We start from the raw sequence: 27,687 nt of genomic DNA, 5'->3' as shown, positions 1-27,687 counted from the left end.
CCTGGTGTTGCCAAAGCATACACTAATCCCGTCACTGTTAGCAGTGGAAGAAAAATGTCACCTGTTTTCAGCTTTCAAAACCCTGCCAGTGCACCTTATTGACAGGTCCTGAATGTTGACAGTGGACTCTGAGAAAATACAGTTCCCAGGCATTATGCTCCTAAACCACCAAGGAAAGTATAAGAAGGGGTTGGAATGCTGCCTGGGATGGGCAGACAGTACCAGATTTCATAAGGAGAGGAGAGAAGACAGAGAGCCTAGGTGAAATATGGTGACTGGCACCTGTAGATATGCTGAGAGCAAGGTTCTGGTGGGGCACATGTTGAGCATGCCCAGTAGGTGATGGAAAAGCCAGGTGTAGGCTTGGAGATTTAGGTTTGGAAATCTGAAGGAAAGGGGGTAGTAGATGATTTGAGAGACCGAATAAGCAGAGAGGGCAAACAGAAGACTGAGATCCTAAACAGGGGTGTGGCCATCTGCAGATGACGGAAGAGGGAAGTAGGAACTGAGATAGGAAGGAGAAGACTGGAGAAGGCAGTCATAAAGGCAAGGGAGGGCAAAACTTCAGGAGGGAAGGGGTGGCCAGTGCAGGCACACACATAACCAGAAAGATGCAGAAACAGCCATTGAAGGGGAAGACTTCACAACTGATGATAAGAAACCACTCTGAGTATAGTGATCAGGGCAAAGTCAGATTGAAGTTAGTTGTTGAGGTTAATTTGGTGGGGAAAAATGTGAAAGCAGAACATATAAATTACTTTTTATAACAGGTAGTGGGAAGAAGGGAAAAAAGAGGAATAGATTGCAATGGGAGAAAGGAGACAAAGGACGCATCCATTATGATACAGTTTACTTGCTTGCCATCTGATAAAGAAGATCTGGTGGAGAGATAAAAACAGCTATGAAGAGGGTGGGATGAAAGCAGAGGTCCAGAAGAGACAAGAGAGGATGGAAGCAAGGGGTCCAGCAATAGCCATGCAAAAGAGGGCTAAGGGGCCTCCACATCTGTAAATATTCTAATTGGCATTACAATTGAGATAATCAAGAACATGTTGAATTCCCCTGAAGAGTATGGTATCAAAGCAAGGACAGCAGCAACGTGATTCACAGAATGATAATCATCCCTTCTGTCCAAACTGAAAATCAGGAAATGAGCAACACCAAACACACAGCTGGTTGATGTGGATACAAGCTCCCTCTTCTGTATTGATGTGCTTCAAATAGCCACGCTTATTAACTGCTGTGTGATAATGAAGGCTCTCTGTTGAAGGCTGTGGTTGCTGTCCGTGTTGACTTATAAGAAGAACATCGACATTTGATTTACTCAACTTCACTAATCAGTTTCTTGGTTGTAGAAAACCTGCAGTATCGTTTTAGAGCCCCTATTATAGCCTAACAAGATATAGATAATTAAGTCCTAGGGGACTGTGGTCTAACTTGTTGCTGCAGAACAGGCTGGTTCCCTCTCTTTTCCAATCTGGGGCAAGTCTTTGCACTTTACAATTAAATCTGCTCTTCTTTCTGCACAGTCCTATGTTTTGGGGGAGGCAATGATAACTGGAATCAGGTTATCTTGCTTATTACTTGATTTTTAACATCTGTATAGCGTAGGTACTATTGTCTTTATCAATATTACAGTAAAATTCTGTGGATGGAAAGAAAACAGAGGTCTGCACAGTTTCTCATGTTTGCGTAGAGAGATGGGGGAAAAACTTATAATCCTGGATCTAAAATTCCCACAGCACAGCTTTAACACAGAAAATAATGTTGTGTGTATCTGTGTGTAGTGTCATGGTATTCTCTAGCAGCTTAATCAATGTAGCATATTATCACTCATTCTTTACATCTTAAAAATCCTGTCACTTGGGAATCTGGTGTTTATCAATGCTTAGTTTTCCTTATTTTTTATTTTATACTATTATCTGAGAATTGTGCTTCGTTTTCTATTGCTTTTAAATATCAAAGAAAATTACTTAAAAATTAGTTTCAGTATATAGATTCTCTGCCTGTTCCCTCAAGTATCCTTGCTTTTTTCTTTTCTGTACCATTGACAATTTAAGAATAAATGGACATTATTTTGGCCTAAAGTTACTGTATTTCCAAAATCCTTTTCATTCACCAGGAATGTACAATGAAAGTGCTATATAAAACCTTGGATTTGATGATAAAAAATACCTGAAGACACTTGACTTTTGTTTAATGTCAACCTTGTGGCTGGGGAATGTTGCAGTTATTGGTATTAGTTTTATCATAGCAGTTCTTTCTTAGCAACAGATATTCTGATGTGGTTATTCTTTATTCCCTCATAGATATCCATGGTCAAGAAGAACATATTCCAAACACTAAAGGAAACCTGAGCATCCAAAAATGTTGGGAATACATACACAGATACACGGATTATAATGAGACAGGGGCTGCAAATATGCATATGTACACATTGGAGGAGCATTATCTTGAGGCCTGGTTGATGTTGTCTGAGATATAGGATGTATGTAGCGGTGGACATAACTTTAAATGCACGTAATTCCATTGGAAGAACCTTAAGTAGGTGTGCTGACAATGATCTATAATGTTTTGTGTTTGATTAAAATGCCAGCGTGTATACCAAACTAAAACGAAATGTTCTTATTTTCAGTAGAGAGAGACTATTTTACACATATTTAAAGCATATTTCTTATGAAGAAAATCATAATAAGCAGTTTAAACTTTGCAATTAAGATCATTAGTTATGTTTGAAAATTCCCTTTTCATCAAGCTAAGTCCAACTCATTTTTCAAAACTTCAGTACATCAGCATCTCCAGAGAGCCTCTGTTGATGCTCAACTCTCTTCATGCCCCTAGAATCCTCTTCTGGCTCTGTTACATTGTGGGGTCATTGTTGGTCTGCCGGTCTACTGCAGTTGGCAGTTTTTCTTCATTGAAGTTACTTGTTACAACACAAAGCATATCATAGGCATTCAACAGATGATTATCAAATAGAGGAACAGATAAATGGATGAGGGGATACAGGAATAAATGAATACATTAGGAAACAATTATTCACATTACATAAGGTGTTATTTTTAAGCTTTCCACCATTGGAAGTAAAATTACATTCATCTTTTCCTTTTATTTTTCAGCATCTAATATGCCTCAAATGAGGTAAAATAATATATAACTCCATAATTTAGGGAATTTCCATCTACACAAGATAAACGGTTAACCTACTGTGTGATGTGGGTAGTAGAAAAAACTTGAGATATGCATGGGGGTCCCTAATAAGCTTATAAAATACTTGTTGAACTAAGAAACCCATACATGAAATCGTTTTGTTCATATGTAACCATGCCAGGGTAGTCTATGAGTAAGTTAGGAGGACATTGGAATGGAGTTTCTCATAATTCATGTCTCCATATATAGAGTTCATAGTTCATTCTTATTCTTAAATAAGAATATCTAAAACATAGATTCCTGGCCTCTGCTTCCAGAGATCTGGATTTACTAGGTCTCAAGTGGAGCTAGGAATCTAGACTTTTATCAAGAGTCCTCAATGGTGTCCTGCAAATGTTCCAGGGAAAACATTTGAGGACTAAGAAGAGACTCCTATGGGCCGCAGTTATCAGGAATACAGGAGATAGGACTTAAGCTGGAACCTGGAGGATGCAAGATGTTTGGATAGGCAAGGGGAGAAGGGAAGGAATCTCATTTTTCTCATAGCTGCTGGCAGAAAAATCCCTATCCAAATACCAGATGATTATGATGATTGGCAAAATCCACATTCATGAGATCCCAGTGAAAATTATATTATTCTGAGGGTTCGTTTTTCTTTTCAGTCTAACATAGAGGCAGCCTTATAAATTGACTTCTTTTTTTCCCAGTTTTTAGTTCGACCTATTCAATATCTTGACAGACTTTCATACTCCAGCGTTCCTAAGGATCAAACATGCTGCTTATTGAAGTGTCTTGAGTTGAATATGTTAAACAATAAGTATTGGGTTAAAGTAGTGAAATATTAGAAATATCCTTTTACCAACATCACCTAGAAACCAGGACAGAAATCACCTCTTCTATTTTCCTTGCCAGTGACTATTGGAAGGTTATGAAGTTTTTTTGCAAGTACAGGCTACTTTTCCATGTTTATAGATATTTGTTATAAAACAGCCTGCATCAAAAACATGTCTATTAACTGTCTTACAGTTAATAGATAATAGGCTTGATAGTGTATTTTTCAAAGCAAAGCAGACTTTGAAGGTGTCTGTTTGAACATTTCCAAGCCAGAGGGAATGCATTTGTGGACAATTCAGAGATCTCAGGGAAACCAGTTATGTAGGCTGGCAATCAATTTGGCATGAGGGAAAGGAGAGCGACAATCAATATCTGGCTGGGAGGTGAGAGATGAGCCTCAATAGTGACAGGTCAGTCAACCAACAGAGGAAAAAAGTAACACCCAATGGGAAAAGACCACCAAGAGCAACACTTACTTGCCTTGCTTGAATTTTGGCCCTGAGTCACCTGGAGACAATTGAAAAGTCAGTGAGGCTGGGCAGCAGGTCGCTGAGTCATAGTCCCATATATATATGTCTTCAGTCTTCACAATGCACACATAGAAGACATCATATTAGCACCAATATCTGTTCTCTTCTCTTTGCTGGGCACTCAGAAGACTAAGTTTACCAGCTCCCCTAGCAGTGAGTTGGGCCATGTGACTAGTCCTTGCCAGTGACCCTTAAACTGAAGTGACAGCTCTGGAATGAGGCAGTGAAAATCCATACTACATTCTCCAGTTTATCTTTTCCTATCCGTAGAGAAAACTTCATATTGAGAGAGTGGGGCAGGCTAAATATTTGAGTCATTCCATTGATAGGAAGATTATAATCTTTATCGTCCAAACCAGGGTGATTTTTGGAGTGAAAGGGGTGTTGTTCATCATTTTGCCAGGACAGTAAGCTTGAGCTGAACTATCCTGGGAAACCAGGACATAGACTCCCTACCCATGGAAGACAAGTGACTGCCCTGGTGCCCAGACCTGAAGTTGCCCAGACTTTGTGTCAATAAGAAATTCAGTAAGTCAATCACTGAGAGGTTGGGGTTGTTACTCTAGCATAAGCTAGCCTATCCCAACTAGTATTATAGATTATTCTCCAAACCAATTACTATCTGAAACTTGGAGAGAGGTGCTTTACCCCTTGAACTTTCTCAAAAAGAGACAAAGCAGGTAGGGGCCTTCATAAAGTGTTAACTTGATTGGATGGTGCTTCCAAGAAGCCAATTTTCTGCCCTTCTCACATCAGCACCAAAAGGTTTACAATTCAGATAGCCTGGATCTTTAAAACCATAATAAAAACAAGTATCAACTTATATAGCATTTTTTGTTTTGCCTTATTGCATCCTCATAATGTCTCTCTAAAGGAAGTAGGACTAGGAGGATGTATTCGTTACTCAGGTAATGAATTACTCAGGTAACTGAGGCTCAGAAAAGGTGATTTGTCCTAAGTTGCCTAGTGGTGAGAGTGTCTCCACTGAGCTCCACCTACATCACTTAGGGAGCACAGAGTCTGAGGTTACACTGACCGTATTGTGGCCCCAAGAGTTGAGACTGAAAGAGGATTTGGTAGCACGACTTTTCTGAATATGCTGTGGTTTACAATATCTGCTTCTTTAAGAGAAGCTACTCTGAAATATCATGGAAGAAGTGTCACAAGAATCATGCAAATTAAGTAGCAGACCCAGTGAAGAATGTGCTGTTGGCATCCGTGTGGCTAGATGGGCCAGTACTGCGGATTCTTAAAGCATCTCCTTGCCACTGTTCCACCTTCTTGTCCAGAAAATATAACACTATAATTTTATCCCAAATACAGCCAATTAGACTTTCTTGCCTTTCTTCTACACCCCCATCAAAAAAAATTAGCAGCAGATTAACACTGGCTACTTACTGTGCTGCTTTAGACATTATTCAGATCCAGTGTGACTGTCGGTTTGACCTCTGCAAGCTTTAATGACTAAACACGTGCCAATGTGCAAAAAACAAACAAAAATAAACTGTTTTAAGATGCGGAAAATGGGACTCAGATTCAAAGTGAGTTTGCCAGTGACAATCAAGTTGAGTCAAGTCATTCAATTCTTAATTTTCTCTGGGTCAAACTCCCAAGCAGATCTTGAAGCATGACAGACAGCATGTAGCCTGTTTGGTCAGTGTTCTAGGGATTGTAACCATCTGATGAAGAGCCAGTTACACCTGTGGAGAGATATATAGCTTATGTGAAATGCAAGGTGAACTGCATTTGGAGTACCTAACATTAGATTCAAACTTTTAAAAGCATGGTGCATATTAAGAGAAGAAATCTTTTTTGTTTGTTTGTTTTTGTTTGTTTCTTTTTCTTTTTATTTGAGACAGTCTCACTCTGTCACCCAGGCTGCAGTGCAGTAGTGCAATCTCGGCTCACTGCAACCTTGACGTCCTGAGTCCTAGCCATCCTTCCACCTCAGCCTCCCAAGTAGCTGGGACTACAGGCCTGTGCCACCACACCTAGGTATTTTTTTTTTTTCTTGATTTTTTGTAGAGACAGAATTTCATCATGTTGCTCAGACTGGTCCTGAACTCCTGAGCTCAAATGAACCCCCTGCCTCAGCCTCCCAAAGTGCAGGGGTTACTAGTGTGAGCCACTGTGCCCAGCCAAGAGAAGCAATCTTGATTGTCCAGGTCACATTTTATTTTTCTTTCACCAAGGTAAAATTGTAAAATACTAATCTTTATCAAATGGGGAGAAAGAGGCTCCAGGTTGTTATTACATTAGTTTTCTAGAAGAGAACTGCCTCTAATTAGAATTTAAGGTGCATCCTCACTCTAAATTAAAGTATTATTATTCCTAAACACAGTGGCCAATAAAGATAAATATGGGGGGCCAGTAATAAATTCAGCCATCTGTTATCTTCAAAGTTCTCCCAAGGTTTGAACACTGAGCTGTAAAGATCTATCCCCAAAATAATAGATTTATTTTTAAAGTGGTTGTCTTGGCAATTCAGAGTCTTTTTGAGCAGTATCAGACTCAGAGAATGTTTGTGCTTCAGATTACTCAAGAAAATAAAAAGCAGACCTAATGCTGGATGTATGTGTGGAATTTTGTATTTTGAAGACTTTTTTAAGGACACACTTGGTGAGGATAGGTTCTGAGGTTGAGTAGATAAGCTCATGAGACTGAACGTGGGAAATGATAATAACTATTGACTATTAATAAAATTAATCACGTTAATAATTATAATTATTACATTAATTTAAAACCTGGCTCTATTTAGGGAAATAATCCGTTTTGTAGACCTGTTGTGCATTATCTGGATAGAGTGTCAATCCTGACTTCAAACTGTTAACCAGGCAAGTAAAAGCCAGTGAGGTGTATTTCGCCTTTGTGGCATTTACTTGCACGTGTGAGATATTCTTTCTGCCTCCCCGTCTCTTTATGGATGAATGTGAACTCTACAAACACATGAATCCATAAATGCAATTTTGTATTCTGCCACTGTTGAGCAGAAACACTTGAGATTTGTTTGCTAACATTCAGGGGAGTTCCTTCTACTCCATGTGCAAAATGGGACTTCCCTGAATGCCTGTCTCTGCTTCCCTTCCCTGTCCCAATCGGCCTCTCTCCATGCAGTGAGCTCCCCATGCAGGATCAGTGCAAGCCTGCCTAGGAGAAAATTTATGTCACTTTCTCTTCACACAGAGATGGCCCTGGAGTGAATATGATGCAGTAATTCAAATTGGACTAGCATCTTTCGATCTGTTTATGAATGCTCTTGCATCCTCATGAGTGAATTAGAGCGCTGTGGTTTCTGTGCAGTGGTGTTATTCTTGCAAAATTTGTGCTGAATTAAAAATATATATCATCTAGGAAAGAAGTAAGAAACTCCAGGCCTCCGACATTTATCCAGAGTAAGTTTCTGTTTCAGTGCAGTTTTCAGTTATGTTCACTGTAGATTTACTGTTCCTAACTATTGCAGCGAGGATAAGCAGAGATTAGGTTAAGAGCATCCAAGTCACAACCAACCTGGGGATTGTTCCTGCTTACGTGCTCAGGTGTGCTAGCTTATAAGGGAGGAAATTCTCATTTCTAAGGAAACAAGTGGTGCAGTTGGGCAGAACCCAGTTATAAACCAGCAGTTTCCACATGAACAGTTTGCTCTTGGAATTGAAAATTAGTCAGCTTTCCTTTAGACTCCCAGACCTGAGGGAAGCTTTGCATTGCAATTAAAATGGGAAGGTAGGATAGTTTGTTGAGGAAGGCAATGGAACTAGAATGAGAAACAGAAACTTAAAAGAAAATTATATGAGAGGCAATGCAAAGTATGTTCTTCATTAAGGTAATTGTCCTATCCTGTCTCTCCCAGGTAGGAGAGCAGTGGGCTGTCTTGGCAGAGATTAGTCTGCCAGGAGCCTGACACTGGTAAGTTAGGGATTGAATCTAGAACCTTTCCTCATTAAGGTAATGTTCTAAACACCATAGCTAATTAGCTGAGTCGAAACATATAGACATTCAATGTAACAAAAAGAACAGTTAGATATTTGGTTTGTTTTACTTCTGACCAAGGGACTTGCATCTTAGCTGCATGTGTCATAGCTGAAGACTTAGCCCCTTCAGTCTTGCTGGCATTTCTCACTGTCACTACTTCTCTTTGACTAGTCACATGCATATATAGGTCTATGGGAAGTGAAAATATAAAGACGCAGGGAACGAACAAGTGTAAAAAATCTACTAGGTTCATTCATTCACTCCACAAAGAATTTATCAAATATCTACCCAGTAAGTAAGCTTTGCATAGTTCCTGTGGATAGCATAAACAACAAGGCGGAGTCAGTGACCTCAAGAGGAGAGCTCAGAGTGTTAAGAAAACACAAATGGAGGGTTCCTTATGGAACAGGTCAAGCCTTGGCTCTGTATTTTCTGTGGCATTTGGGTGGAATTGAGAGTACCCAATGGGCAGGATATATATTTCCATGTATAGCTGCTCTTAAATGCTTCAACAGGTAAATAACAGTTGTTCTAATGCACAGTTGTTTCCTCTTTTCCAAGGTTTCACTTTCTACAGTTTTAGTTACCTGAAGTTCAACCAGTTAAAAATTGGCGAGGATCGTACAATAAGATATTTTGAAAGAGAGGGAGAGACCACATTTGCATAACTTTTATTACAGTGTGTTGTCATAATTATTCTATTTGATTATTAGTTGTTATTGTTGATCTCTTTCTGTGTCTAATTTATACATTAAACTTTATCATAGACATGCATGTATAGGAAAAAGCAAAGTATATATAGGGCTTTGCAGAATCCAAGGTTTTAGACATTCACTGGGGGGATCTTGGAACATATCCTCCATGGCTAAGAAGACTTCCGTATCACTGTGCATAAAGCCTGGATCTGGAAGAATTTTGATCTAATTGGGAGAAAAGATTGACTAATGCAAGTACAATCATCCCTCAGTTTCCATGGGGAATCCATTCCAGGACCCCTCCTCAGACACCAGAATCTGGGGATGCTCAGCTTTCTTATATAAAATGGCATAATACCATATTTTCTTATAACCTACACACATCATCCTGTATACTTTGGATCATCTCAAGATTACTTTTAATACCTAATATGATGCCTACACTTCATTCATGTGGATTCAGTGTAATACTCAGTGCATGGCAAATTCAAGATTTGCTTTTTGGAACTTTGTGCAGTTTTTTTTCCTGAATATTTTCAATCTACAATTGGTCGAATCCACAGATGCAGAACTCACAGATATGAAGGGCTTAACTGTACAGCATTTGCAAGTAACAAGAACCCATCAATCCAGATGTTACCATGTGATAACAGTATAGCAGAAAATGTTGATACCCAACCAAGTAAACGCCAGCGTGGTTTAAATATTTGAGTGAATGCTGATGTGGCACAGTAGAAAAAGATTAGAAGTTTGGAGTCAAACAGTTCTAATACCAACTCTACTATTATTGGGAGTATCATCTTGAATGAGTTCCTTATTCTCATGGAACCTCAATGTACACATTTTTAAATAAATGAAATGAAATATTTTTGATGCATTTCAAAGTAAGTCAACTATAATCCCAGCACTTTAGGAGGTTGAGACATGAGGCTCAGGAGTTCGAGGCCAGTCTGGGAAACATGGCAAAACCCTGTCTCTCCAAAAAATACAAACTTTAGCCAGGCATTGATGGTTTGTGCCTGTAGTCCCAGCTATCTGGAGGCTGAGGCTGGAAAATCACTTGAGCCTGGGAAGCGAAGGTTGCAATGAGTCAAGATTGCACCACTGCAACCTTCCAGCCTAGGTGACAGAGTGAGACCCTGTCTCAAAAAAAAAAAAAAAAAAGGAAGTCAAAGGCATATTCCCAAGATGCACACATAGATCAATAACTGGAATTCCATATGTGTTGATGGTTCCCTTTTATTGATAAAATTTACATACAATGAAATGCATAAATCTTAAATGTAACATTGGCTGAATTCCAACAAGTGCACATACCTGTGCAGTCCAAATCCCTATGGAGTTACAGAACATTACTCTCATCCCAGGAAGTCCCTTTATATCCTTCCCAGTCAATCCCTGCCACCACCCAAGGCAATTGCTATTCTTAAATTTAATTTCCAGAAAATTAAATTTTCTATTCTAGGCAAATTTAATTTTAGATTAAATTTGCCTAGAATAGAATTTTGTATAAATGGAATCATATAGTAGTTTGTCTTTTGTGTGTGGCTTCTTTCACTTAGCATAGTTTGTGAGATTCTTCAATATTGCTGCATGCATCAGTTATTCCTTTTGATTGCTGGTACATATTTCACCATAGGAAATGCATAGGATAGTTGTATGTTGACGGACACCTGTTTTGGATCTTTAAAATTAAAAACTTTAATTTAAAAATTTTAGAAATTCATCATAATAGACTAAGATTAGGATTTAAACTAGGGCTTTGGACAAGAATTAATACTAGTCACATCGTGGAGGTTCAAGGAACAGACTAGTTTGGTTATATACAAATAAGTGAATTCTGTTTGTCTTGAACATCCAAGGTAAAGCATGCATAGATATTTTACCCTGATACATAGGCATCCAATAAGAGGGAGCTAGTATTTTATTGCAAGTATTCCTTCTTTTCCAGCTAATATGGGAGTGTACTGTTCCACTTTGTTGTCATTGGCTCTAGAAGATAAGCATTGTTCCCTACATGGGGCTGTGTTGGGTCAGGGTTTCCTAGGAGGGAGGCCTCAGGTGAAGGAGGGGTGCTCCAGTGACCCCATTCCCCCTGCCTCTTTCTAATTTAACTGCAGCCTCTTTCTTCCTGTCATTAAATGAAGTTCAGTCATGGTAAGACCTTTTCCTAAATTGACATGTTTTCTCAAAGTGAGAAGATCGGGAGTCAAATACAGTGAAACGCAAGGAAAAGCAATTTACAAGTTTCAGCAGCAGCTCTTGACAAACTTCATGGTATGGGGGAATCAAAGGGAATGTGGCGGGCACTTCTTGCAGCCTCTCACCTGATTAGAAGAATATTAAGGAATGTTGAATAATTTCATGGTTAATTTCATTATTAAGTTGGCATTTCATTAATCAGCAAATAAACATGTTAAAATATTTTCTAAAGACAAAATTTAATTTGGTTCAGCCTTCAGTTGAATGAGCCCTATCAGTTATCAGTGTGAGTTGGGGAGAATGACTTCTTGAGTGGCTTCTTGTTTTCTGTTCTTTTCCATTTCTGTCAAAAATGAAGTTAGTCTCAATTGAATATCTGTATATACAGGTCAATAAGAACAATTTGGTGTAATACTTGAATCAGTCCCTAGAGTGTCATTAATCAAAACAGAGGGCTAGATTTTGGGTTGGGGTTGGAGGGAAGGCATGTGAAGAAACCTACAGTCATTTACATGTTGGAATAAACAGCTTCTAATGTAGGTTGGAACCATATTTTCCAACACCGCTTTCATTATTGAATAAGTCAAGGTCTTCAAAATCCAATCCATATTCTCTGATTACAAAGAAGGCCTTTGATATTATCAAGTGTTGTCTTACCATGAAAGTCTTCAGGAAACCACTATGTTTTAACATTTTCTTTCAGAAGCATCTTCCTTCAGTGTCTAGACGGACTAGCTCTTGAGACACTGGAAACAGATCCAATGACAAGTACCCCAGTGGTCTGCACTTTAAAAGGAGGTCAATGACAAAGGTGGTCCTCTGGGAACTGGGAGAGAATTCAGTTAAAATGGCTTCCTGATCCTACTCTTGGGTGCTTTTGAATTGTTACTCTTCTAATGCATTAGTTTTAATATGCTGTTTCCCTAATTTTCACTTAGTGCCCTTCTTAAGCGAGGTTTCTGCTTCTCCCAGAGGAAACACTATAATAAGAATTTATTGATTACATAATGTGTACCTTAAAAAATGGAATCTATTTTAATAAAATGAAATGCCTGCATTTATACCTAATGTTACCTGAGACATACCGTTTGCATATGTATTTAGTTTATTTCCTCTGGCTGTCCTGGGAGTTAACGTTTTAAAAATAGTTCACTTGATGTACATTAGAATTTATTACAACTCAAAATTATAATTTTGGTTTCTATATTTTTAGTTATGGCAGCTACTTCACCAATATTTAGGGGAAAAAAGGTCTTAGTTTCAGGTGGGGGAAGGAGAGGGAGAGCTAGAAGACATGAATTAAGATGAGTGTTTAAGGATAAATTACAACCAGCTATTTAATAAACAAACAAAACACACAAAACTCTGCCCAAGCCTGAACCAGAGGGAGGAATTGGCTTATTTCTTAATCATATTTGGGAGACAGATGGTGGAACTGTACTATGTGCTGACTAGTAATGCAAACTTTCATTCATTAGCTGTGGAAATAATAAAAAGAAGCAAAATGTCATTGGGCAGCAAACAACAATGGATGATGCTTCAGTCTTTGATTTTCAGGAAAATAGAGAAGTTTGTTAAATGAGAATTTTTTTTAAAAAAGATGTCAGGGAGTAAATAATGGCATATTCTTATCAGGTTTAAAACATTTTCTCTGTGACCAGATTCATAGAGGTTATAAAAAGATAGGACAACTTGATTTTTTACCAAGGGTTAGGATGGGGCCCTGTGATTCTGTTCCAAGACGTAGGAAGGAAATGTAATTGGTTTTAATTAATCATAAAGTAGTGCCAGAAAAGTGTTTACCATATTACTAAGGGTTCTGAACTGCTCAAGATTGTTTTAACAATTTCCTGTCCACCCCCACTTTTTCCTGATTTTTAAGTGTAAAGCCAAGAAAAATGGGGGAAAGGTGAGTAGATGTTTTTCTTTTTGATCCAGCAACTTGTGTCTAGAGCCTGTAATTATATAGAAGAGAAAATTCAGCAAGATATGCATTGAGACAGGATTGTGTTTTAACTTAGTAAAAAATAATATGATTTCATTTTAACTGAGTTCTAACTATTTGGCTACTTTTAAGTCAGATGTTTATAAATGAATGCAATAAGGATTAAAAGAAGACATCCAGCTTCTGTGCTAAGGTGGGAAGAAAGTAGACTAATATTTAGAAAACCAGGAGACCAGGCCCTTATCTGCCAGGAACAAGCTAAGTGATCTTGGGCAAGTCTTAGGACCACTGTCATTACTTCCTTGTTTATGATAATTCAGCAAATGTGATGGAAAATCTGATACCACTCAAGAGCTTGTTTACATAAAATGAAATAAAATATTAGCAATCAGTTCTGATCACTTATTATTTCAGAATTTGTGACTTCTTTGCACTGAAATTTTTTTTTTTCCACATAAGCTTAGTTTTTCTCGTGCTCTCCCCAGGTCAGAAATGATTGCTTTCTTGGGTTCAGCAACCAAAGTTGTTCACCAAGATAACTCCTAGTCAGGAGTTAAGACTCTTACTCATTTAAAACCATTTTCCTGAATGTCAGTAAGGTCAAGTAGAAAGAGACTGCTGTATTTAGAGTCAGTAAAAATAATTTCATCCAAACTCCCTATCCAACTAACCACGATCTCTCAAGCAAACCATCCAACCTTTCTGTGCCTTAGGTTTCTCATCTACCCAATAGATAGAATGATTTTTTAAAAGTAGATTATAAATGATGAACAGATGAGACAGTTCTTTGACAAGTTAAAAGTACTATTAAATTGAGTTATTATTAATAACATAAGATTTGTGAAAATATAGGGAACAGCTTCTGCTCTCAAGTGGTTACATGCAGAGGTGGCTTGTATAAATGTGTGGTCACAAATCATTTTTAGAGTACTCATAACCAGTGTCCACTATCTTCCTGAAAACCCGATGAGTCCTTGTGTCATCCTCTGTGAAGGTGGAATTTCTGCAATTAATAATCTAGGTCTGGCCTGTCTCCGTTGTCTGCAGTTTCCTCACTCTGCCGCTGAGTAGTGATGTGCCATATTAGAAAGGTGGCATTTTGAACTGTCCTGTCCTGCTTACTGTAGTGGCCTTCCCACCTAAGCAGATTCACTGGTCTCCTAGAGCCCTTCATTTGTCATACAAGAAGCCCTTAGTAAGAGGGAGAAGCTGAATCAGCCTGCTTTTCCTCAGAATTCTCTTCAACCAGTGTCATACTGAGTCACTAAAATACATGCTTCAAGATGGGACTGGAAAAGACAACCAGTTCAGGTTCTGGACAGAGAGCACTGTGTTCAGGGCATTGAGTTCAGGCTTCTTGCTCCCAAAGTTGGGTCTATGAATCTTCATGATGGGCCCCAATGACGAGTTCATCCAGACACAGTCTGAACATACAGGGTAAGTGTCTGGTATAGACTAACTAATTCATACTTTTAAAAAATGAATTAGCAAAGGATTCATATAAGAATGTCTACTGACATTGTATCTATTTTACTTACAATTGAGAGAGATACATTAGAAATACATGGCATAGTCCTATACCAAATGTTGTCATTTGTTCCAGAAGATAAGACTTGCATATACAAAATATTTGAGCATTAAAGTGATGGATTTTTAAGTGATAGAGTAAATGGTTTGAAGTATAGGGCTATAAGAATTCAAAGAAGCAGGAGATCAATGAGGAGATAGGAAGTGAAACTCAAGGTAAATTTGGAAAGAGGGATGAAATATAGGAAGATGAAAGTGAGGTGGCATTCTTAGAAGTATCGCCAGCAGTAGCAAATGTCTGGAAATGGGAATGGGTGTGTTTCCTTTACTCTTTACTTCAGGGTAATGGAGAATCACTGGAGGTACACATTTAAAACAAAACAGGATTATAACATGTAATATATATAATAATTTGTAGAAACACTTATAAATGTGTATAAAGAGGTATGTGTAAAGATGCTCTTTGAAATAACAAAAATTTTGAAGTAATATTTCATAAGTAGGGGAATGCTTAAATAACTGACATTCTCAACATGACATACTAGGAAGCACATTCATGTGCCACATAGTGATATTTGGTCAACCATGGACTGGATGCAAAACAGTGGTCTCTTAAAACTATAATGGAGCTGAAAAATTCCTGTTGGCTGCTGACATCTTGGTGATCCTGACCTTGCATAGACTAATGTGTTTGTTTGTGTGTTACTTTTTAATAAAATAATGTAAAAAAATTTTTTTTTGTGTGTGTGTTCTTTTGAGACAGAGTTTTGCTCTTGTCACCCAGACTGGGGTGCAGTGGCATGATCTCAGCTCACTGCAAGCTCCGCCTCCCGGGTTCAAGTGATTCTCGTGCTACAGCCTCCAGAGTGGCTGGATTACAGACACCTGCCACCACACCCCAGCTAATTTTTGCATTTTTAGTAAAGATGGAGTTTCACCATGTTGGCCAGGCTGCTCTTGAACTCCTGACCTCAGGTGATCCACCCACGTTGGCCTCCCAAAGTGTTGGGATTATTGGCATGACCCACCCTACCCGACCAAAAATGTTTTGTTTGTTTGTTTGTTTTTAGATGGAGTCTCTTTCACCCAAGCTGGAGTACAGTGTTGGGATCTTGGCTCACTGCAAACTCCTCCTCTCAGGTTCAAGTGATTCTCCTGTCTCAGTCTCCCAAGTAGCTGGGATTACAGGAGTTTGCCACGGCACCCAACTAATTTTTCTATTTTTAGTAGTGATGGGGTTTCACTATATTGGTCAGGCTAGTCTCAAACTCCTGACCTCAGGTGACCTACCCACCTCAGCCTCCCAAAGTACTGGTATTACAGGCGTGAGCCACCGCGCACAGCCAAAAAAAATGTCTTTTAAAACAATTTTTAAAAAGCTTATCTACTAAGGACGTACAGGAAATATTTTATATAACTTATACATGTTTATGTTTTAAGGTAAATGTCATTACAAGCATCAATGAGTTTTTTAAAAACTTAAAAGTTTATAAAGTAAAAATTTTAGTAAGCTGAAGTTAATATTGAAGAAAGAAAAATATTTAGTGCACTGTGAATTTGCAGTGTTTAGAGTGTACAGTGTCCATAGTGTGCAGTAATGTCCTGGGCCTTCACTTTCAGTCACTCCTCACTGACTCAGCCAGAGCAACTTCCAGTGCCGTGAGCTCTGTTCATGGCAAGTGGCCTATACAGGTGCACCATTCTGAGTCTTTTATATGGTATTTTTCCTGTACCTTTTCTGTATTTAGGTATCTTTAGATACACAAATACTATTGTTTTATTATTTTTCTACAGTGCTCAGGACATTAACGTGTTATACAGGTTTGTAGTCTAGGAGCAACGGGCAATACCATATAGCCTAGTTGTGTAGTAGGCTATCCCATCTGGGTTTATATAAGTCGACTCTATGCTGTTTGCACAATGACAAAATCACCTAATGATGCATTTCACCGTTTCTCAGAATGTATTCCCATTATGAAGCAATGCATGACTGTCGTTGAGAAGAATGAAGGAAATCTTTATGTGCTGTCATAGAAGGACCATCACAGAAAGACTTGACAGTAGATTAATAGAAAGAAGACATTTCTGTAATATTTGTTAACTTTGAAAATTGGTGTTTAAAAATAAAAGTTTTTTTTCCGGGAAGATTGATGTGGTGATACTGTATCAAATTAAAAAGAAGTCATTGGAAATGAAGAGGGATATTGCGAGATAGGTGAATGAGTTTAGATGTCCAAGAACAAAAAGGGGGACCTGAATGGTAGAGAAAGAGAATGTAGAGGCATCCGAAAGAATGGTTGCAAAGGACTTCATGACAGATAATTAATAGAAGATGAAGGCGAGAGAAGAGAAAAGAGATTTCCAGGTTGAAGCTTGGGGAATATGCATAGAAGAATGATTTCTACAACTTGAATGGATCCGTGTTAATTAGAAACCTTCTTTAAGAAATTCTTTGTATTTTTGTTTCTCAGGATGGAAGAAACAGTACGAAATCTACTGCAGAGTCAAGGATCTCCAGAGCAGAAAAAAGAAGAAACTGTTAATATAATGGTCTATCAGGTACACCGTGTTTATTATTCTTGGATGGATACTGGCCTACTTGCTTTTGTTGTATTTCTCTAGATTTGTCCTCTCTAACCCAGAGATAAATAAAAGGTGTGTTCCAGGTCCCAGTGCTAACAGCCACCTAGTCACCTCTGGTTTGAGGAATCATACACGTTTATTCCATTCATTCATTTCATACACTCCTACTGTGAAACAGAGTGTAGATTTGATTCTAGGAAGATGCAAAAAATAAGTTTATGGTGAATGAGAGAAGCTTGTATAAGCATTGCAGTCTCTGTGGCCAGGAGTAAAAGAGAGGTGTGTACACCATTCTTTGGGAACACAGGAATGAGAATGCCTCATCCTGGCTGAGGAGGTGAGGAATAAATACTCGCCGGAAGTGTGACATTTAAGATAGGCCTGTGGAATAGAGAACTCCGTGAAGGGCATTGCAGGGAGAAGGGACACCTAGGTAAAGGTGCAGTGGTGTGAATCTTCACAGCAGGCTTGTGGAGAATAAGCAGCTGCAGATAATTAAGTAATGACCTGGAAATAAAAAGTTCCAGTGAGGCTGAGAGTGCAGGGAAGAGCTGGATGGGGTCTGTGGTATATGCAGTTCTCTTGGCGCCTCAGGCAACAAGGAGTCTAAAGAGGTTCAAAGAGAGTAGTGGTCAGTGAGATAACAGGTCTTTGTCTTCTTCTGATAGCCCTTATCCCACTGTCCTTTAACACCTGCAAAGCTGCCAGGCCAGGAAGCAGGACTTCTAATCTGAGTATGGTCCAGGCTGCCTACATGGATGAGAAGGCTCTGGTATGGTGGAAAAGGGAAATCCACTAGAAACAGCACAGACACTATATATAGATGAATTTAGGACTTCTGCTGAAAATCACTTCAAATCACACATAGAGACCCAGCATCCACTGCACAATTGTGTATGAAAAGCTTTAAAAGGCAAGGACATTGGTGGAAATGTGAGGTCATCACTGGGCAGCCCTAGGTTTTTGCTGGCTAAAAAGCCAGTGGGTTTGAGAAAGCAAGCATAGGAACCCAGCTGATTAGCATAATGTGGCATTAGCTTACCTGAATTTGTGAGTTCAGGGCTCTGTAATCCAACTGGTTGTGAAAAGGGATTGGGAGGAATATGTTAATACAAGTAAAAGCATCAAAGTAAGTTAAGAAATCTGGACATAGTTAACCTTAAGAGGCTGTATCCTAAATTGTTTTTTGTTTTTTTTTTTTTTTTTTATTATACTTTAAGTTCTAGGGTACATGTGCATAACGTGCAGGTTTGTTACATATGTATACTTGTGCCATGTTGGTGTGCTGCACCCATCAACTCGTCAGCACCCATCAATTCATCATTTATATCAGGTATAACTCCCCATTGCAAACCCTCCCCCCTCCCCCCTCCCCATGATAGGCCCCAGTGTGTGATGTTCCCCTTCCCGAGTCCAAGTGATCTCATTGTTCAGTTCCCACCTATGAGTGAGAACATGCGGTGTTTGGTTTTCTCTTCTTGTGATAGTTTGCTAAGAATGATGGTTTCCAGCTGCATCCATGTCCCTACAAAGGACGCAAACTCATCCTTTTTTATGGCTGCATAGTATTCCATGGTGCATATGTGCCACATTTTTGATTCTTGAAATCTACACAGGGCTACTTCAAGAAGGCAGTAAGAATTCTTTCCCATGTGCAATGAATATAATGCAAAGAGTTGACTTAAGCTATCTCAAAAACCTAAAACTTTAACACCAGTGGGAATAGCAATAATTATACTTGGCAGAGGTGAAGTAGGCTTGTCTGTCTATGTCCGTACCTACTGTAAATATGTGATGGGCTCACACAATAAATCCTAGGAAGCCAATTGATATTATAGCTCAAACTGTACCCATGTACCCAAATGGTTCTTTTTTTTTCCAGAGTAGCATGTTACGATGTGGGAGATTGTTCCGAATCCTTTTAGGATGAGGATATGGACTTTGGGATGACCGAAGAATCAGACAGCTTCATAAAGTTCATAATCAGTTAGCTTCATAAAAACAATGGAAAAATCACTAAGATCCATTTGTAGGGAAAGGGCTTAGATTCTTCTTGAGAGGGCAGTCTTGACAAAGGGAATGCGTGTTCAGCATTTCCTGATGTGTGGCCACCTAAAGTCAGGAAAAAAAATTTCAGTCCTCCTAGCTCTGAATTCTTCCTAGATATTATATCTGCTTTGGTACAAAGTTGAGGTGTAAGTAAAAAATGGGACTCAATTCTGCATTGAATGGTTCAATGCAGCCTAAAAGGGTCATATGAATCTGTGAAGTAAATTATTTGTTCCCCATCACACATAACACCTGGCTTCATTAGAACTAAATAATCAGGTGTCACTCTTGGGCTATATCTGATTTCTTCATGGTGGATCTCCTTCATCCAGATTCATATTTTCTTTTGCTTATTCTCTTCTGAGCTCTTAAATAGTTATTAGCCAAATCTGTGGTGTAGACACTTGATATCATCAGCATTCATTTTGTGAAACTGGAAGTCTCTTAGAAAAACAGATATGCTTTAAGAAATGTGTTTTATAACTATTACCTCTCCATTACCCAGTCTATTCATTTTGGGAAATTAACTCTTCCCTCTAGGGAGAAGACAGTCATAAACTTGAATTAATGCTGCACGATAGGGATGTTTCAGTCGTTCCTTTAATTGGCCTCAGGCTCCTTATCTATAAAATGGGAGAGGGAGGTGGGTTACATGACCCGTAAAGGTCACTGTACATTTAACAAACATTTCCTGAACTTCTTGTATGCACTAGGGACAGCCTTGTACGCTGGGCGTTCAAGAAACGAGAGAAGAGAGAGGGAAGGTGATGCTGGGTGGCGCCAAGTCCCAGGGAGAGCCCCTTCATCTCACAAATTCTATTATTCTAAATAAGGCTAATAGCAGCAAAATGGTTTATGCAAGATGTATGCGTGGTGATACTAGTGGAGCACATAGTTAACACCTCCCTGCGGCCAAATTCTGCGTTTCAGGCAAGAGCTGGGAAATTTATTGCTTCATAATATGGGTCGTCATTAGCACACCTGTCTCAGATTTTCCAACTTGCAAGATTTCTCTGAAAGGAGCCAGAGGCCCATGTAAAGCTTAGGCCCCTGGGAAAGCTGGAGTTACTTTCATTTTCCACTGTGGTGGAAGTGTTTGTTCTGAGTCTTTTATCATTGAGCTAATATAGTAATAGCAGAGTAATAGCTTTCTGTGTTCCAGGCCCCTGCTAATTGCTTTGCATGCATTAAAGGTAGTCATATTTTGTTCAGGGGGTGTGTTCCCAAAGACCTTTCATAATCTGTTGCTTGTGTAATTTATAGCTTGCATAATTCAACATGGATTCTCTCAAAGAACAATGGGTGTTTTCTGTTCAGCAACTGAGACGGTCCCACTATGTGGTAATCAGAGGTTTACAGTTTACCAGCTTTGCCATTCCTGACCTTTTTTTTAATCGGGGAATTTGCATGATTTCAAGTTTTGTGCATGAATTGACATTAATCACATTTTCATGTGACCACAATTTCAAATTTACCTAGTTCAGAGCCCCATCAAATGTGACTAGACTGTAGCTCATTCAGTCTCTGCAACAATTTTGTGCAGGAGGTGCTCTCACTATCCCTATCTTACGGATGTGGACATAGGCCCAGAGAGGTGAGTGCTTGCCTGAGGACGTACAACCAAGAAATATCCTAGAAGGGTTTTGAACCCTGCTCCATCTGATTGCATAGCATTAGCTCTTATGCTGAGGACTTCCAGAGAGATGACACGATAGGGCCCAAGTTAAATGATAGGGCTGCTTATTATCTATGCTGAGACCTGAACCTGGGCCTTTCTGCTTTCTATCTGTAGCCCTTTCCATTTATTCCTCTACTCATTTGCTCACTCATTCATTCAAATGTCAGTTATTCATTTACTTTCTTATCTACAGGTATGAGTTTCCCATTGCTACTGTAACAGACTTGGTGGTCTAAAACAACACAATTTATTTTCGTATAATTCTGAATGTCAAAAATCCAAAATAACAGTATTGGTCAGTCTATATTCTTTCTAGAGGCCTCCAGGGAGAATTGCTTCTTTGCCTTTTGCAGAATCTAGCATTCCTTAGCTTGTGGCCCTTGCCTCTCTCTTTCCAGTCAATCTCTCCAGCCTCTGATTTCATCATCATATCTCATTTTCCTCTCTAGGGTCCCTCTTATAAGGACCCTGTGATGATATGGAGCCCAACTGGATAATTCAGGAGAATTTCCTCATCTTGAGATCTTTAAGTTGATCAAATCTGCAAAAGTCCCTTTTGCCACATAAGGTAACATATGCTCTCAGATTTCAGGGACTGGGATGTGGACATGTTTTGAGGATAGCTTTTATTCTGTTACACTATCGCTTCTTGGCCTTTTGGCTAAGATCAAGTGTAGTATTCTGTTACACTAAGTAGCACATGGTAACTTGACAGGCTGGAAGTACCCAGAAGATACTGGTCTAAGTACCAGAGATGCAAAGATGCCTGAGACAGGTCTTTTCCTGAAATGCTCAGTTTATAGGATGCTGGGGAGTAGGGAAGGAAGGTAAATAATCATATATATATTCAACAAAGTAATAGAAGCCAAAAGAGAAGCTTACATACGTTCTGAGGGCACAAAGGAATGTGTCATGAAACCATCTGTTCTCACTGGAGACTCTGCTTCCTAACTCAGGCTTAGTTTTAATAGTCCACTTCTCTTTTAGTCTCTCTTGTCTCTTGAAATGGACATGAGAGTCATGAGCTTCCTCATGAGTTCCATGGGCTGCCTTTCTCAGAGCATCTTGTGTTCTCAGTGTTCTGGGACCATGTCTCATTGTCAGGGCACATATACTTGGTGCTTTACAGTTTGCAAAGCACTTATAGGACATGAATCTCAATGCTTGATGCTTTACAGTTTGCAAAGCACTTAGAGAACATGGATCTCAATGCTTGGTGCTTTACAGTTCTCAAAGCGCTTATAGAACATGGATCTTAATGCTTGGTGCTTTACAGTTTGCAAAGCACTTACACAACATGGATCTTATTTCTTTCTTCCAACAGCCACTAAAAGAGGCATTTTCAGGCTCATTTTATGGCAAAGCTCATAGAGGTCTCAAGTCTTCAGGGACTGAGATGTGGGTATCTTTTTAGGATGAACTCACAAATGCCAAGTGGTAGAACTAGAAATTAATCACATATTTTCCATATGCAATACTTGAAATTAAACTAAGCAGTTATCTGTGGAATATTTTGATGGTGTGGTGGAAAGCAGGCACAGTCTAAAATCTCAGGTCACAAAGTCACTGTTTCAAACTCATTTAAAAATCCAAAAATAAATAAAAATAAACTGAGATACATTAACCAGCTATAAAATGTTCGATTCTCATTTCCCCTGCGTAAGTGAGAGGCATATGAGTCATAGAAGTATTGTCATATGTGCAGGAAGGTGACATATGCCCCTAGGATAGACTCATTTTATTGGGGAGAATGGAAGACCTGAAAAGATTAACTTTAGGGAGCTCAAGGAAGGAAAAGCACCTCCCGGGTCCCTGCTGCTTTGTCTTTCCAGCTCATTCTCTCTAGGTGTTTTAGAATTTCATATGCGTCATGTTTCGTATTAGTGTCACTCATGCGCTATTTCACTTCCTTAAGTAAATTAGGAAACTTATGTTAGAAAAAAATTACAATTAGATATGAAAGGGGGCAATTAAGCATAAAGAAAATAGAGCAACCCGTTGGAGAGGGGCATCATTCCATCACATTCATCTGCCAAAATATTTAAACATGGACAGCCTGAGTAAGATGCAAATATTCACAGAACTAACGAAGGGCTACCCCCTTTACAGGGCTCCTATGTCCATAGCTACCTTCTGCGCTTCTTGATTGTAGCCACCATGCTTCCTCTTGTTCCTGCTTTTCTGTACGGAATATGAATTGAATCACATTAGCTAACTCATTTAGAGAGAAGGTGAATGGACAAATGGAAACAGTAACGGGGGGGGAAAAGGACCCAACTATGGATACAGCTTCTGCCACTACGAAGACTTATGTCCTCAGATGATCACTTAAAGTCTCTGGGTTCTTTGTTTTTCATATTTTCAAAGAAAGGAATTTAGACTAAATTAGAGATTATTAATCCGAATGTCTTCAGTTATCGATTAATATAAAGTAGGCCAGATATGAGAAAAATCAAGTACCCTCTAGGGAATTACATTCCATTTGTTCACTTTTGATAAAGAAACAAATACAGAGCACTTTTTCCATTTGTTTTTTATTAATAGGGAAAAGCCTTGCTTTTGACAACCATGCCATAGCAACCCACACCTGATTTAATGCCAGAGAAACAGGAGGGACTGGTGGGGACTATGGCAGGCTGGACAGCCTCTGTCTGGCCTGAGAGAAGCAGCCACAGCTCAGTGCCAGCAGATTCATTCAACCCAGAAACACACCAGTGCAGTAAGATGGCCACATGTTTCAAAAGAAGATACGATTTCAAGTTTTATGGGAAATTTCTTAGTCTGTAAGTGATGGCTTTTTGTTTGTTTGTTTGTTTTGAGACGAAGTCGTGCTCTGTTGCCAGGCTGTAGTGTAGTGGCACGATCTCGGCTCACTGCAACCTCTGCCTCCTGGGTTCAAGCAATTCCCCTGCCTCAGCCTCCCAAGTAGCTGGGGCTACAGGCATGTGCCACCACGCTTGGCTAAATTTTTATATGTAAGTAGAGACAGGATTTTACCATGTTGGCCATGATGGTCTTGATCTCCTGACCTCGTGATCTGCCCACCTCAGCCTCCCAAAGTGCTAGGATTACATATGTAGAATGATTGAAACATGTGCTAAACCAAGGAAAACTCTTAGAACAGAATGATAATATCAAGGGTTTCCTCTTGCTCTTAGAACTCTGGGATGTTGGCACTGCTCTTCCCAATGCTATAAGGCCTGGACTACATGAGGTATAGCATAGACCACTTATCCGACCTAATTAATACTATCCAACACTTATTGAGCACCTGCAGTGTACCAGTCACTATGCTTGTCATTCTACAGGTATGAACTCACTGAATTTTCATAAAATGCTATGAAATAGTTACTGTAATTTCGCCTATTTTACAGAAGAGGAAACTGCACAGAGAAATTAAATAGCTGGCCCAAAGTTACACATTGCCAATATTAGGTCACTCGAGATCCTTTGCACCCTTTTAATTAGCTGGGTAGACTGCCATAAAAGTGGAGTGCTTGGTGAGTCATTGCCCCAGTGGAGAGCACAGAGAGGTAAGTACAGTGATCAGCAAAATTTCAATGATGTCCAGGTTTTTGGTTCTCTCTACCTCTATCCCACCTTCTTAAAGAGTCCTGAGCTGTTGTGTTTTCTGGGCCCAGCTCTATTCTTTCCAAAGATGGTCTTTGTTCAGTCATCGATCCCTTAGTCTGCATCTAGAGCAATGTCCTATGTTTCCCCAAGTTATTTCCACTTACAGTGATCTAACTGAACATCATAATTACTTTTTCCTTAAATAATTCTTTAAACATACTCTTAGATGTAATTAAGCATGGGGAAAGAGACCCTTTTCCAGTTGTCCCTAAGTTTATCAATCATGAAATATATATGCAGTTCCTTTTATGGTATGTGGAAAGCACATGACATGGCCTGAGACCTTCCTCACTGAAGCCCAAGACTTGCCTGGCAGAGATATTATTTCACAGATTATAATTATTATCAGAGGTGGCAGGAAATTTTTGATTTTGAACTTTACCTTTGTTGTGCCAGACCCGTATTGACTTCAATAGGGATAGCACCATGTTCGAGAGGCCAAAGAAGACAGCTAGAGCCAGTGGAGGAGACACAGGGTTTACTGAGGGAACTTACATACAGCATGGTCCAGTGGCTGCAGGCTGGACGGGAGAACCACAACTGCTTGCAAAAAGCATGCAGTTTATATAGCATTTTCACTTAGCACCCTCCCCCAGCAACCTCCACCTGGCAACTTTCATCTAACCCAAAACAGAGGGCCTCGATCACCTGTTCTACCTGTGTTCCATAGGATGGGTCATGGGTTCTGATGTTCCTCACTGATAAGGAATGAATCCCTGGATTGTCCACTCCTGGATTCATAAGCTTGGTACTCCAAACACATATTCTTCTTACACCGTAGGGTCATTCTCAGGGTAAGCTTAAGTTATTGCTGTTGGGTGTGTCTGCCTTACATCCTCCTTCTTTCCTTGCAATGATTTAAGTATACTTTAAGCAAACCCCAAAATTTAAATACACTGGAGAGAAAAGTTGGGGTTGAAAAATTATATTATTAAACTATCAATTACAAAAGATATCTCTTTTTAAAGAAAGCTCCTTTAAATAGCCATATCTTTAGTATAAAATGTAAATTTTCCAAAGTTCTAACATAATAGATTTTATTTTCATGAACGTATGTACACACAAGGCAAAATTGAAATGTTTGTGGTTTTCAAAGAGCTGGAAAGTTCTTAACTAGTTCATCGCAGCCCTGACTGAGTATCAGAATCACCTGAGGGACTTGCAACAGAATCTGCTATATGGGCATCTCCTTAAACCTGCTGAGTTCAAATGATGCAGGCTGGTACTCTGCTTGGTTTTGTTGATTCCAGGTTTGACAGAACATTTTGATTCCTCTTGTCCATAGATCTGTGCTAGGAATCAGTACAGTACATCAACACTCATTCATTTCGCCATAACTTTTTCCCTCATTTTGAAAAGGTTAAAATAGAGTTGAAGTGAACTTCACAGCCCAAAGTCTTACTCCAGCACATGCTATATTCATCTATGCTGATTTTTTTTTTTTTTTATGGAGTCTCACTCTGTCGCCCAGGCTAGAGTGCAGTGGTGCAATCTCCGCTCACTGCAAGCTCCACCTCCCAGGTTCACGCCATTCTCCTGCCTCAGCCTCCCGAGTAGCTGGGACTACAGGCACCCGCCACTATGCCCGGCTAATTTTTTGTATTTTTTAGTAGAGACGAGGTTTCACGGTGTTAGCCAGGATGGTCTCAAACTCCTGACCTCATGATCCTCCCACCTCAGCCTCCCAAAGTGCTGGGATTACAGGTGTGAGCCACCGCGCCTGGCCCATCTATACTGATTTTTATACACACAACACCTGTTTCAGTAAGTACCCTGGAAGTTAATCAGTGAAGAAAAGTGAACTCTTAAGAGAGCTCGATTGTAATTTTCAGAAGTTCTTTAGAAAGTGCTTCCTTACTTTTTCTTTCTTTTTTTAGCCTTAACAAAATGTGGTAAACAAATGTAAATATGTAGATCGGCAGTGGTTACATTGAGTGAGTGAGTGCACACCAGCTGGGAAAAGAAATCTAAAACTCTGTTTGTTGATAGAGTGGCTAAGACTCTGCACAGTTATTTATAACATCTTAATACACGATAGGGATATGAAGTATTTTTATTGAAAGCTTTTATTTATGTTTGTGGCCTATAATCTTGAGAAGTCTCAAGAGTTTTTGATTCTGCTTTAAGCAATTGGTCTTTTCTATGAATTGTTATGAACTTCGAATAGCTGCTGAAGTGGGTGATGGTGGTAAAGGGAGTATTTTTATTGTGTGTTAAGATTTAAAGGGCTGAAACTGTTCCTTGAGGAAGCAGATTTCTTTCTTCCTCTTTTGTTTTAAGTGACATCCACTGTTCGTATCATAAGTTCAGATACAGAAGGCGGAATTTCTCATAACCAAAGTGTGTGCTTAGATTCAGGTCAGTCAAAAATAATGTCTTTCAAACAAGACGAACCTCCTTTTTCTCTTTGAAATTATTCTATAAGATGAATTTTTTGATTTTACATCCTACGGAAATATTTCCCAGATATTCAGAAGTTTTCAAAACAGTCTCATTTGAGAGCACCTGCTGGCTAGCACACTAACTAAAGAGTATTTGTCTCATACATCCGAAGTCATGTTAAATACTTTGAAAGGAATAGAAGAGTTTTAAATAACATCACTAAGAGTTTAAATAGATATGTACATTCTTCTCCGGAATTTAAAATCCCTGGTTTGATGGGTTCTGACTCTACTTTCTTGTTCTCAATTTCTACCTAAATTCTGTGCTCAGACACGAATACTTTTCCTATTAGACGTTTTGACCCTGAACCGAGTTCTTACCAAGCAAAAGCAGAATATGGTCTCTCTGTTAAAACAAATATAACCTGTGAATAAAATGGTGCCCTGGAAAAGCACCTTCTCTTACTACAGGTGAGCTGGTTATTGCCAATGTACGTACCGGCTGTTTCCC

At 39.2% G+C, this 27,687-nt stretch overlaps 1 protein-coding gene across 1 annotated transcript in view; it reads left to right on the top strand.

Moving 5' to 3' along the window:
• The window catches only part of NCKAP5 (NCK-associated protein 5), an 846,875-nt gene that overhangs the window by 492,840 nt on the left and 326,348 nt on the right, over positions 1-27,687 (top strand). Inside the window, exon 5 of the mRNA XM_011937715.1 lies at positions 17,324-17,411. Coding sequence (XP_011793105.1) covers positions 17,324-17,411 — 88 coding nt within the window. The remainder of the gene's footprint in view (positions 1-17,323; positions 17,412-27,687) is intronic.

The sequence above is a fragment of the Colobus angolensis genome, unplaced genomic scaffold (genome assembly GCF_000951035.1).
Source record: "Colobus angolensis palliatus isolate OR3802 unplaced genomic scaffold, Cang.pa_1.0 Scaffold168, whole genome shotgun sequence".
In the NCBI taxonomy this organism is placed as follows: Eukaryota; Metazoa; Chordata; class Mammalia; order Primates; family Cercopithecidae; genus Colobus; species Colobus angolensis.
This window is presented reverse-complemented; position numbering and strand designations above follow the sequence as displayed.